At 33.4% G+C, this 13,880-nt stretch overlaps 1 protein-coding gene across 6 annotated transcripts in view; it reads left to right on the top strand.

The window, feature by feature from the left end:
- Positions 1-13,880, top strand: part of RhoGAP102A (Rho GTPase activating protein at 102A) — a 97,692-nt gene that overhangs the window by 32,409 nt on the left and 51,403 nt on the right. For all 6 annotated transcript variants that reach the window (XM_085961218.1, XM_085961216.1, XM_085961214.1 and 3 more), the window contains 2 exons: positions 444-603; positions 2,315-2,419. In XM_085961218.1, the coding sequence (XP_085817344.1) occupies positions 444-603; positions 2,315-2,419 (265 nt within the window). The remainder of the gene's footprint in view (positions 1-443; positions 604-2,314; positions 2,420-13,880) is intronic.

Below are 13,880 nucleotides of genomic sequence, written 5' to 3'. Positions count from 1 at the left end.
CATAAATTATACTAATGGTTTTATAAATGCTTTAAAAATTAATAAATATAAAAAATCTTAACACCACTTCACATGGACGTACTGAAATATGACTATATTCTAAAACATTAGAGCGAGAGGTTTAAAAGAATACTATTTTATGTAATAAAAATACTTTATGCAGTCATCAAATGTTTAAAATAAATATAAAGAATAATAAGGCTTCAAAATTATTTAAATAGATTATCTACAACGTTTAAGGTATATCCAGGATCAAGCTTTGAAAATAGAAAAAAGCTCAATTTTGACCCACGCTGAGCACGTCCGCCCTTAATTTGCTGCCCATAATGATTGGCTGCCCCCTATAACGTGGCGCTCGTAAACAACGCATGACGTGCCAATCCCCATGGAAGTTTGCTGTTCATCATAATTATCATGTCTAACACCGATGTTTTATCGTTTAGGGTAGTTGCACATGGGCCGACTCGGCTTTGGGACACCAAGTGGTCCTGAACGGAAGTCCGCTACTGTGCTTGAGCGAAGCGGAGAGACGCGCGCTGCGACAAGCTGCCCTGGCAAGACTGCAGCAGCTAAACCTTGGAGTTCCAGTCGATATACCCGACGGTAAAAACATGCATACCACTTTTTAGCTCTTGAATCGTTAAATTTACGGTGCAGTGCACAAAACGATATGACCGGAGTGTATCTATCTACATACACCGCCACATTACGTGTTAATATCAATGTATTTATTTAAAAATACGACAAACACTACAAATTATTCAAGACGTCCACAAGAGGAAATTTAGATTAGAACAGTGAGTTATTAATTTGTTATAAGAAAATATAGTTCTAAATTCATTTGATCTACCTAAGTTAAACATGAAATGAAACTTAAATCTCTTTCTTATTAACTATTTTGCTGAAGTTTTTATCTCCACCAGAAAACTATTTGTAGCCAAATAAGTATCTCTTCTATATTTGAAACTATGGTATACAAGTATACCCAAGATGAAAATAAGTAACAGATGGTATAATATACTATATACAGCCTTAGGTAAGGAAGTCTTAAATCGCATTTAAACTCTCATAAGGCTGTACTTCAACTTATACAGGATTCAAACACAATAAAGCTATATACAAATTACGTAGATTAGATATTTTACTTATAATGTCAGTATGTTATTGTGTATTAACGCTCCTTTCACATTATACGGTTTTGACCGTACGGCGACATTCTTGTAGTGGCGGGAAGAAGAGCATGGCCCTTTTCACGTTACACGGCGACGGTTAAAAACCGAAACGGTGCCGTATTGCAGCCGTTCATTTCCACTGTATTCACGAGGACCGGACGGCCACCGATGACTCAGTGGTGTAGGTGACCTAATACACGCTTTCACATTAGCATTAGACGGTTTTAAATCGTACGGCACAGCACAACACTCAACCACAAACTGAGGTTGTGACGTAAAAAAACTGTGCATACACCGTATAGTGTGAAAAGAGCGAGACCTTGTTGCTGATTCGGATTTTTACCGTTCGATTTTTTTCCGTACGGTTAAAACCGTATATTGTGAAATAACCTTATTATGGGACAGAATCGTGTGTCTCCTCGCAAAAAAAAGAAAATAATCAAGTGAGGGTTGGTAACAAATTTAATGATAAGACAAATAATTGTCGTCACAAAGATAGGGATCCCAAGGTATCTCAAAAAAAAATGTAGAATATTTGCAAGGAATCAATGGCCAGGAAGATTCTCAAGATAAATAATTATTAAGTACATTACTCTTAAATATGTAGATGATTGCATAAATTGAAGAGTTGAAAGTCTATAGAGTCTAAGCGCCAAAAAAATCCATAACAAGTTTTTTACTTCAATACAATCTATAAGCCGAGCCTAATGATATTCTGAAGGGTCAAAGTTCCTAACTCTACCATTTTTGTCACACAAATACATTGAAATATGGGCAGGGTCTATGTGCCCCTACATACCCCTCTACATAGAACGTTTCAATATTGTCCATGTTTAAATATTTTATTCTTCCTTTGTTTATTTTATCTTTAAAATTATGTAAACTTATCATATTATACTGATGTTGTTCTGTAACTTTGTAAAAATAAAAATGTAAGTTTTCATATATGTATGGCTTTATTCTTTTTTTTTGTTATATTTCAGTTTCACATTTTTGCCACTTAGACCGTATAGACTTTCAACCCTTCAATTATTTTAAGTATAATTTAATTATATGCCACGATTAAATTTTTTGTCGTTGATTATTTATTGCGTCTTTCCAGGATTGAATTTTCATAAGTTGTTTTATTTATTTTTATGCAGAAAACACATCTACCTCTTCACACAAGCCCAAAAGAAGAGCATACCTTCTGAAGAGGAAGGCTCTGACGACGGGCTTTCTTACCAAAGATGCGGAAAAGGATAAAGGTTAGTTATTAACTTAGGTGCTTTAATTCTGCATAGCTATAGCTAAATAGAGTGATTGAATGAAAAATACCATAACCTATTATTTATTTATTTTAAATATAATATTAGCGTAGTCTGATAATTAAAGTTAATTTTATATTGATCGCAAAGTTATTAAAGAACTTAATCTACCGTTTTCTTAATACTTTGGACGCGGAAGACGCACACGGTGCGTAATGACCAGGCGGCCGATCGATGTAATTAACGTGCATTTTAAAGGGGGCAATTAAAATCTCATTATCTATTCAGCAGCGAAAGCGTTAATACTTCATTGGCAGTTCGTTAACTAAGACGATCATAGTAAAAACATAATATATGGGGAATAGGGATTAACAACTCAATCCGTGTCATCATATTGATCGGCGATATTAAATACATTACCGCAATTACAAATTTTTTAACATCCATTTCCCGTAGTGTTCAATTATGACAAACTCAGTAAATAGCTTACTGCAATTTCCGCAATATCCGTTTTTTTTCACATAGTCAGCCATATCCAATGACGTAAACTCCATATAGATTAGCTGACTCAATTTATTATAATAATTATTTCCTAAATATTCTTTTCAAGATATTATTTTGATTGTGAGTACGTCAATAAATAGCAGACTCGAATATAAGTTCCCCGTCTGTTAGTATTGCAGTCTCTGTATTGCTCCGCACAACATCTCATTCTACCGAGGCTGGGACCTCGGAACAGTATTATAAGTATTGTAACATACTCTTGTACCGACTGTTTACGCTACAAATAAAACTTGCTCATCCATCCATCGGAGCAACCACCACATCTCGACTTCTTCATCCGCATCATATAATATGACTCCCATATTAGAAAGAATGGATTTGTCTTATTGTTATCTTGATCAAAACTAGGTTACATATGCAAAAATCTACTATGTTTAAACCTATTCATACTTAGACTACTAATTAAATTTGATTCAATGAACAGGTGAATCACTGAAAGTGAAGGTGAATACTGCTCAGTGGCGAAGGATGGAAGTAGGCTGGATCCGGCACAAATAAACTTTGTCAGTCAAACGTATTTGTTTTCATTGAACTAATTGCCTAATCCAAAAGTCATAGTAGATAGTAGTCAAAAAATATTCGTTTAGGTATCTATAAAATATCAAAAATGATGCCATTAAACCATACTTAATTTCAGAAATTTTATAGATAGAAGAATATTTTGTATCGATTATGATTTGGTATAGATAGGCGCTTAATGAATTAAAAAAAAACTAACTAACACCATCTGTAATAATATGTATTCTTAATTCAACGAAAAAAAAAGTATGACTGAAAAAGTGTGCAATATTTTGTCGGATCGTCCATACCATACCTAAATTATTATGATTTGGTTTAGGCAGGATTTAATTGAATTTTAAATACTAACTAGCACCATTTACAAATTGCATTCTTAGTTCAATGAAAACAAATATGTCTGACTGACAAAGTTTAGTGTACAATATTTATGTCGAATCTTGACAGCTTACCGGAATGAAGTGAAAACTGAAGAAATGATCAGAAAAATCTCGTCGGCTATCTGACCCATCGGCCAGCGCTACACTACGCGGAACGCCAATACATTTTATTACATAATAATTTGCCATCATCGGGCACATTCCGCGGAAGATCGGTTGTCCGTCAGCGGGCCGCTCAACATCGGCGTTTGCTCCGTCCTCCGCGAACCGATCTTCCGTCAGCGTCGGATCAGCGACGTTGTATTGTACGTTACTTAATGCAACGCGGCACATTCGGCGGATAGTCGGCGTTTTGTGCGCAAGTAAATAAGCTTTGGCAGTCGACTGATAATCTGCCACGGAATATTGAATGTGGCTGCAATATTTAGTAACGGATTTACCGCGATGTAATTTCAGCGACGGAACTTCCGTCTAGTGTGGGCCTTGCCATTGGGTATGCTTAGGTTTAGTTATTCAATTATTATCGCATTGCTCTATTATATATTATGATATTGAAATTCGTTATTCCACGGTTCAAATTATTAAATAATAAATTAAGCTGACAACTGAGCTGTTTTTCGACGATAAAATAAACAAAAATGATACATTCGGCATAACTAAAAAATAATTCTTTATCTCTCTGCTGAACTATAATAATAATATAACACAAATTAATTTCAATTATAAATACCGTGTTTTTTACCTGATCCTATAAATTAAGCGACTCTGAAAACTGTGCGTCCGTTGGCACATTACAAATTGTGACGGGATTAAAATTTTTACGAAACATTACAATATTCATTTCGATTCTTGGAAACGCGCTGGCAACAGGTTCTGTGCCTGGTTACGAATTCACATTATATTTCTGTCATCAGAGCAAATCAATAACAATCATTATTAGCTTACGATGGAGAAATATTTACATATACCTACAGGGCAGACCCATAACTTTTTGACGTTTGACACCCGCGACAAGTCCACAATTCAATATTTTCGGGAAACAGCGTTTTTATGTTTCAAGCTTCAATTATTTGTTTTAACGTGAGATTATTTTTTCCGTTGTATTCTATGTCGAAATTAGAACCAAATGGCAATTTATTTCAGCCAATAAACTCTTAAATGTAATAAATATAGGCAAAATAAAATTGGACGTAGCGCTATTTGTACCTCACTTTTTAATTTACTCCGCATAAGGCACATATTTCCGTGGCACTGTTATGAGTTTATCAGATACTACAGCATGGGAGACGCCCTTTTCAATATTAAACGTTCCCTTATTGGTTGACTTAAACACGTGCGAAATCAACCAAGCTTTAAATAATATGAAACACGGACTTGGCGCTTTTTGTAATATCGAGACTTAAAATATTTTTTTTCGTAGGGCTATGTGCGTTTTGGTGTATTTATATTAAATAATAATAATATTTAATAGTAATATTATATAAAATTATATAAAGAATACGTGCGTATTTTTTTCTCGATTTTGACCAAATGTGGACTTATCGCTTTTTGGAATTAGACGCCTCATATTATAGGGTGGAGGGGTGTCTGTAGGCTGTTGACTTTATTAAACCTAGAGGTTTCAGCGAATGGCTAACCAAACATTACAATAATCGTCAAACTGATGTCACATACCCAAGCACACATTAAATTATTTGATACCCATTTTACTATAAGGCCGTGAATGCTCCTATTGTTTCAAGTGTTAATTTATGTTGTTTTACGTATCACCATAATATAATGCGCATGAAAAAAATTAAACTAAATATCTAGCGTAAGCGTAATGTAACCAAACTCAAACAGAAAAAACCATTTTATAATCAAAGATGCAATAGAATATACAGAATAAATTAATATATTTATTGAACATACTTACATAATTATTTTTTTAGGAAAATATATTATAACCAATATAAAACATCTTTTTGAAAAAACTAAGATACTCCACAGGAATCGAACCTGCATCTCTCGGGTATCGTGTCCATGCACATATACCACTATGCTAAAGGCGTCATAATTAATTGCGATGAATTTTAACTAATGACTTTTAATACTTGTACATACTTGTAATACAAAAATGTTGGAGTGATACGTTACGTCGGTTAGTAAATAAAGTAGTCCCTACTTTGATTTAAAATACAAAAGCCGGTCGCTAATAGTAGCTCAATTTGGAAAACGCTTAAGAGAGTGTTAATGGACTAACAAATCCAAACTGGATATGATATTTCAATTTGAAATAAAATACAAAATCGCCAATAGTAGCTCAATTTGGAAAACGCTTCAGAGAGTATTAATGGACTAACAAATCCAAACTGGATATGATATTTCAATTTTAATTAAAATACAACAATTTAGAAAACGCTACAGAGAGTATTAATGGACTAACAAATCCAAACTGGATATGATATTTCAATTTGAAATAATATTTCAAATGCAATTTCATTTGCGATAACTTTGTTATTTCAGTGATTGATCAGTATACTGAATATGTAATTAACTGTCAGTATTGACACTCAATACAAGACTCAAACTGTCATATATGTATGCAGTCCTGGCATATTTGAAGTCCGCGGTCTTTTTGTCCGTGCTGCAATTCGCGGGAACTCTATTCTCGGCCAATTCTCGAAATCGCGCTGATCCTCGACGAAAGTGCTTCATTGCTGTGCACTTCTAGTTTATCTTATTGCTCGCCCGCTGGCGTGTGGAGCAATTGACGATTTAAAATTGAAGCATCATTAACGGATCGCCAGAATCGTGGCCGGCTTGGCTCGGGAACAAATGAATACGTATGACTGACATGTGCTTTTTATTGTGCATTTTGACACTACCTAGCTACCATCTCAAACAATATGAATTTATTTGAAATACTTTATAATAACTGCAAAATATTAAACTATTTAAATACGTGCTTTCCTTGCGCTATCCACTACGTCTTGTAGAGGTTTTGTATATAACCCTACAACCGACATGTTATTGTCTATGGTAATGTATAGACCTAAGGCGTAAAACCCACTTAACGCAGCAAGTCGGGTTCTCGCGCAAAATTTCACAAGTGGCGCGTAAATCATCGAAAATACAACGTAATCAAATACGCCAGCGCACACTGGATTTGACGACGCATTGTGCCCATCTGACCCATGAATCATCGTTGTTTGGCTTCTCAGCGATACGAATTAACGAAAATACAACGTAGTCCATTCATTGAACACGGCAAGCAAAATCACGCTCCTCGCAGCGTCGTCGATAGACGGGCGAGAAGCCATTATTTAATAACAATGAACCCATTGTTTAGTTTGCTGCGTGTCCAATATTTCTCTGGTAGAATGATGTCATCGTGAATATTAATTACAAGCCCCGAGAAATAATATAATATTTTTATTGCTTTGTTATGAATGACGCTGATAATAATAATTATTTTGTGCTTCTTGGGCCCCTTATTACATAGGTGAAGGGTAATGCGCGGGTGGGAGGGGGCCTACTCAGTAGTGAGCGCACCAAGCGCTTTTTTGGTGGGCTTTATGCCGACGCTTCCGTGTCTCTCACTATATCTAAATCCAAAATTAATGTAAACCTTTCAACTCAAACTAAAATTAATGTAACAGTCATTTCTTAGTGCCGTGTTTAGCCAAACATTATTATTTTAAAATAAAACCAAGAAAATACCAACTCCGTGTATTATTTATCATGCCCAAACATACCATATCACACAGCCATCAAAAAACCTTCTGAACTTTAAACTTAACATCGGGGGTAAGAAAAACACTACGTTCATCCCCCGATAGTCTTCCATATCAAAAGTTCGAGCATATTTTGTGACAAAACGCGTGAGACACCCTTCGCCACGTATTTCAGGAACTAGATACTTTCCAATTTATCTCAAGATCATGGTTCAGTTATGGGCCACTACCAGTAGCATCAACACGATAAGTTTTGACGTGGCTGAATAAATTTACGTTTTGATTATTTATTTAGTTCTATCATTTACGGTATTACGTGATTTTTCATCAAAATAATGATAGTTCATGGCATTAAAAAAATTGTGGCGTTAAAATATTTTTTTACTTTGATAGTCTTAACTGCCAAGACGTCAAAATATATACATAATACTCGTAATATTAATTAATTATAACCTATTCCACTTAATCACAACGTTTTTATTAGCTCGTATTATTATTTGTCCGGTGGTTGTTTATCCAGTACAAATCTTGCAATCGATTTTCAACTAACTTCCCGACTAGCTAGACATTTGAAACTTTTAGAATATATCAGAACACGATGCCAATGCATTCTTTTAATACTTTTAGCCATCTTTAAGTAGAATTGAATTCATTTTCGGTTAATTCTGTTTTGTATGAAAAGTTATTTCGGAAGAAATCCGTAATCCAATCCACTATTATTGGTTTATTATCCTAGCAACTAAATTATTAATATATACGTGCGTTACTGTGGAAATCAAAATGACATTTCAGTGGGTATTGTATATTTGTTTGTTTGTTTGTTTGTTTTTTATTTACTTCATATCAAGTAGAAGTTTGAGCATATTGAGCATAATAATTGAACAGAAAATTCAAAAACGTGTATAAAAAGTTCTTTTTATCTTATAATTATTATTTATTAAGCTGTTCTGTAACATCTTATGATTTTATTAATATACTAAATGTTACAAAATGACGAATAAACTTCTTACCTGAATAAAGTTTACTTATTCTATTAGTTGTAAAACACTAAATTCTTGTTGGATTTTTGTTCTTGTAAAAACGATGTTTATTTACAATTATATTTTTTTTGAAATTCTAGATTCTATTGTTATTTCTATGTTAATTTCTATGCTAGTTCTTTTTATCTTGTAATTATTTAGCTATGAACTTCAGGTATAAAAACGGGTTTTCTTTTTAAAAAAATGTGATTCAATTTGTGTTAAAATAGTTTTTCGCGTCATTGTTGTTGTTATAATATTAATGTTACGCTGTTTCAGTTTTCCGAAAAATGATTTCCAATGCTCAGAAAACACTGTCGATGCATTAATACAACTGAAAATTAAACATTTTAACAAACTCAGCTGACATTTTGCAAAATGCTTACGATTTCGTTTTATTTATTACTTGGAGCTGTGTCAAGTTCGTACATTTTTATCGCCGAGTTTTACACCAAATTAAAACCGACACACTCATTCTCTGTTGGCGAAAGTATTCTGGTTCAACGCAAATTTAATGTATCCTTTTCACAACAACAACATTGTAATATTTTGGTGCTCGGATAATTTAGACTCATATACCTATAATATTAGATAATATATTAAGCTGGTCGATGGTTCCATGAGAACCAAGTACTGTCAGCAGAATCCATTACATACGACTCATTCTCGTTGTAGTATGGCCTTTTGGTGGAGAGGGTTCAGAAGAAATTCTTGAGACTCCTTTACTTGAGGTTGTATGAATACTATCCGTGGCTTTATCCAACTGACTTTCTCTAATGCGTCAATTACATTGAGCTACTTTACGAGCTATTTGTTGGCGAATTTAAAAGCGGGCGATTCAGCTACTGCGATTGTGATAATGACATACAAAACTTTCCATTCGCTGAGAAGCCACAAGCCAGCGGCTATTTTGATAGAACGTAGTTCGAGTTTTTACCGGGAGGTTGCTACTACGCTCTACTGCGCAGACGCAGTAGGCCCACACGCCGGCGTGTAGCGTGTAAAGTTGACCGGCTTTCAAATTTTCTCGGTAGATTGTTTACAATCTGCTTGTTAGCTTGTATGACGATGACACTGGGCGACTTTACAGGCATATTGTAAATTCGCCAACAAGCGGCTCGTAAAGTAGCTCAATGTAATTGACGCATTAGGTATGCTTACATACTGCAGTCTGCAATTTAGAAGAGATCGTTTTTTAGCTACATATTGTTTTCGACGTATACGAGGTATAAATGAGAACATTCTGGACAGTGTTGACCGGTGTGTCCCTGATAACTATCTTAGAAATAGAGAGCATCAGTTTTTTATTCTCCCAAGGTACAGAACCAACCTGAGACTGGTAATTCTAATTAGGAGGGCGATAATTATGTTCAACCAAATTGCTTCTGGTGTTGATATATTCCACTTGCGTGAGGTGGATTTAGGTGGACGCTATTTTATAAATTCTTAAAATAGGGTGTCCTAAGCAAACTCGTTGTACTTTTTTGAACTTATATATGCGTATATTTGTATTTCCACTGCTCTTGTATGTTTATATTATGTTCTCTTTTTATATTTTCATTTTTATCCTTTAATTACGTTTGTTTTTCTTTATTCTTTATAATAATGTTTTAGGTCATGTTGTGAACGTCTTAAAACTTATAATTTGTAATATCCAAAATACTTATTTAAAAATAAATAAATTGAATTTTAAAATTAATATTATTTAGTACGTGCATTTTCCTTGCATACATTTTTCAACAACCGAAATACTATTTAGTAAGCACTTTTTTACCTCAGCAACATTTATTAACGTTTATCATATTAACAATGTATTTTTTCATCAAGGCCTGAGATACTCAGTGTAAGCATTTTCCATCGTGATAAAAAGGCTATCACGATGGAATAAAGCTCACTCCGTATCGTCGCGTTGAAGGCTAAACCGTCTCAATCGTGTAGAAATTACTGTCACTCTGCCTCGGTCTATCTTATATCGTGTAATATTGTCTGTGTGTACCAATGTACCTAAACTATACCTGCTAATCTGTCAAATAAACTTGCCATCTATATTCTAATAAGATTTCAAGTTATACATAAGTATTTTTATTTTTAGAAGTATTTATGTTTTTTAAGTAAATATAAAATACAATAAAACTATTAAATATTAGAAAAAAAATATTAAACAACACTTAACATAAAAACGTTTCGGGTATATAGCTTAATTACGATGACTTTTATTGGAAAAGCACACTGGCGCGAATCCTGCGGTTACAGGTTCAAATCCCGTCGAGTAAATTTAAAAAAAAAAATTTTAGTTCTTCTCTTATATGCATAAGATGTTTTAAAATTATGTATGTTCAATATATATAGAATGTTACATTCTTAAGTCTTGTGAATTATTCGTTGAATAAAAGAAATAGTTTATTAAAAAAAAAAACCGTTTCTAAGTTAGTCGTATATGAACGTCTTACAAAATTTGAAATTAGACTCGAAGTAAACTTGTATAATGTTATATTGAGGTGGTGATTGACGACGTATTCGTTATGAAGAGTTTTTTTGTTGTTGATTATAAAAAAATATACAATACAAAACAAAATCCCAATCCAGTAATTTATAGGTAGGTTTATTTATTGAAGATGAAAATTCAATATTTTTATGCCGGTGTTGCCAAACATACATAATTATAATATCTATTTCGATATGCCATAATAACGCAGAGGTAGAGGCCATGTGTTTGTATTGTAGACACAAAACATTTTTTTGGCAACGAGGGAAAATCGTGCATAAAATTCTGGGAAATCGTCAAGTAGCCTTGATTTTTTATTAGCTTCGATAGTATCATGTTATCAAACAAAATAAGAGACATGGGTAATTTACCTATGCATTTATTTTAGAAATTTTAATATTACATAATATGTATAAGGATCTAGTTGCCTTATAATAATAAATACTATTAAAAATTCCATGCTAAAAAACCAATATTATTTTTTTGTTGTATTCGTTGTGCGATTCGTTTAAATAATGAAAACCTAGGTATATAACGCGTCGATCGCGGGTTGGATTTTGAACTATCGATATTATTATGTTCATTCACACATATATGCCAGATAGGATAAGAAAACTAGTTAAATGGCAAATTAAAATGCTAGATATAAAAATAAAATAAAATCTATAAACTAGCATTTCAAAAAAAATGTCATTATAATTATAAATTAACATCGTTTTTACAATAACAAAAATCGAACAAGAATTTAGTGTTTTACAACTAATAGAATAGGTAAACTTTATTCAGGTAAGAAGTTTATTCGTCATTTTGTAACATTTAATATATTAATAAAATAATAAGATGTTACAGAACAGCTTAATAAATAATAATTACAAGATAAAAAGAACTTTTTATATACTTACAATGTTTTTAAATTTTCCGTTGAATCATATAACTTGACTTGACTAGCTTAAACGATCAAAAAAATTTATACTTGATAGAAATAATACTGAAATGTCATTTTGACATGTCATATTGATTTCCATAGTAACGCACGTATATATTAATAATTTAGTTGCTAGGACCCCAGACCCCTAGCAACCAATAATGGTGTCGAAAGAACTTTTCATACAAAACAGAATTAATTGAAAATGAATTCAATTCTACTTATATATGGCTAAAAGTATTAAAAAAATACATTGGCATCATGTTCTGATATATTCTAAAAGTTTCAAATGTCTAGCTAGTCGGGAAGTTAGTTAAAAATCGATTGCAAGATTTGTACAGGACAAATAAGAATACGAGCTAAGAAAAACGTTATAATACATAACAAATATAGAAACAAATATACAAAAATAGGCTATACCCCAATAAACTATATTTTAAAGCAGGGGTTTGAATGTGTGAGTGTACTATGAAGATAAAACACATTATAATACGTGCAATAGTGTGTGTTGCAACCTTCAAATACACATACAAATGATTGAGCGTCAATGCATAAACCAAGAGCAGTTATCAGAATGAATGACAAACTTAGAATGACGTATTCTTGAAACGTGTTTAAGTTTATCCCATATTTTTTCACACTCGAGATAGGTTGACTTTTACTCCACACCCGTTAGGTTAGGTTAGTTATTTCAGTTCCCATTAATTCTGTGTTCCCTGTATTTGACATATTATCTACCTACATCCTTATTTTTTACATGACATTGTCAATGACCTTCGAAACTTGATAAACAATACAGGACTGATGTGATTAAAGTCACATCAAATGACACTTTAGATATTGTATCATAATCCATATTCAATCTTCTGTCAGAGCTCAAGGCCTCAACACGCCTCTTTCTTGTCACTACATGGAATATTGCCAACGACGTCTAGACAAATTACATAACTATAATATGTAATTTAATTAAATATGTATTTGTTTACTTTAGAAAAATCAGTTTCACCGTCCAATGAATAAACTATGTGGTATACCTATAACTTCTCGAGAATACTAAACCTTTTAACCGTTGTAATGAAACCAAACATACAATCTACCCAACAATCCAATCCAAGGCAATACATAGATGACGAGAAACGTAGTTGTTAGGTTTAGGAATATCTCAAGACTTGATATGCAATCAACCCTAGGTATTTTGTAGACTTTTTTTTAAATCCTGTGTAAGAAGAGCAAATAAAATAGAAGCTGCCGAACTGAGTAGTTAAAGAGCTTTTCACACTGTACTTAACTTTCGTCGTAACCGGGTCGGACGGTCCGATGGGATAAACCTCTAAACAGATGGTTAGACCAACTTGAGTGCAGGGGTGATGTGCGAGCCGGCTCTCAGCCACATAAACGTATATGTCAAACCACAAAAAAAATGAAGAAATCGTCATCTACGCAATTTCAAGGATAAGCTGTTCAGCTATAATTGCTAGACACGTTTTTAACCGGAGGCGATAGTTTTGCCTCCAATATCTACCAACTTGGCCCAATAGAATCTCCTGCTTAATATGTCATATCCAGCAATTAGCAAATTATAGTATGCCGACCACAACTTCTGGGTGCGTGTCCGGAAACTTGTACGTATGCAGTTCGCCGTATCACACTTCACCGTGAAATGTTGTATCGGAAATATATGGCTCTATATTAAAGACTGTCTAATCTCTCTGGGTAGTATAGTACTGACATAAAATGCATGTCTAAATAAAACACGGTTATTGTCAGTTTATACTTTACAGTTTACAGGAAGCCAGCAGCAAACAAATTTTGAAAATAACCGATGTACTGGAATATTTGTTAGGTTTGGTTAGGTT

This window comes from Rhyacophila brunnea, unplaced genomic scaffold (genome assembly GCF_057557595.1).
Source record: "Rhyacophila brunnea isolate RB1 unplaced genomic scaffold, BYU_Rbru_1.0 scaffold_12, whole genome shotgun sequence".
NCBI classification, from domain to species: domain Eukaryota; kingdom Metazoa; phylum Arthropoda; class Insecta; order Trichoptera; family Rhyacophilidae; genus Rhyacophila; species Rhyacophila brunnea.
This window is presented reverse-complemented; position numbering and strand designations above follow the sequence as displayed.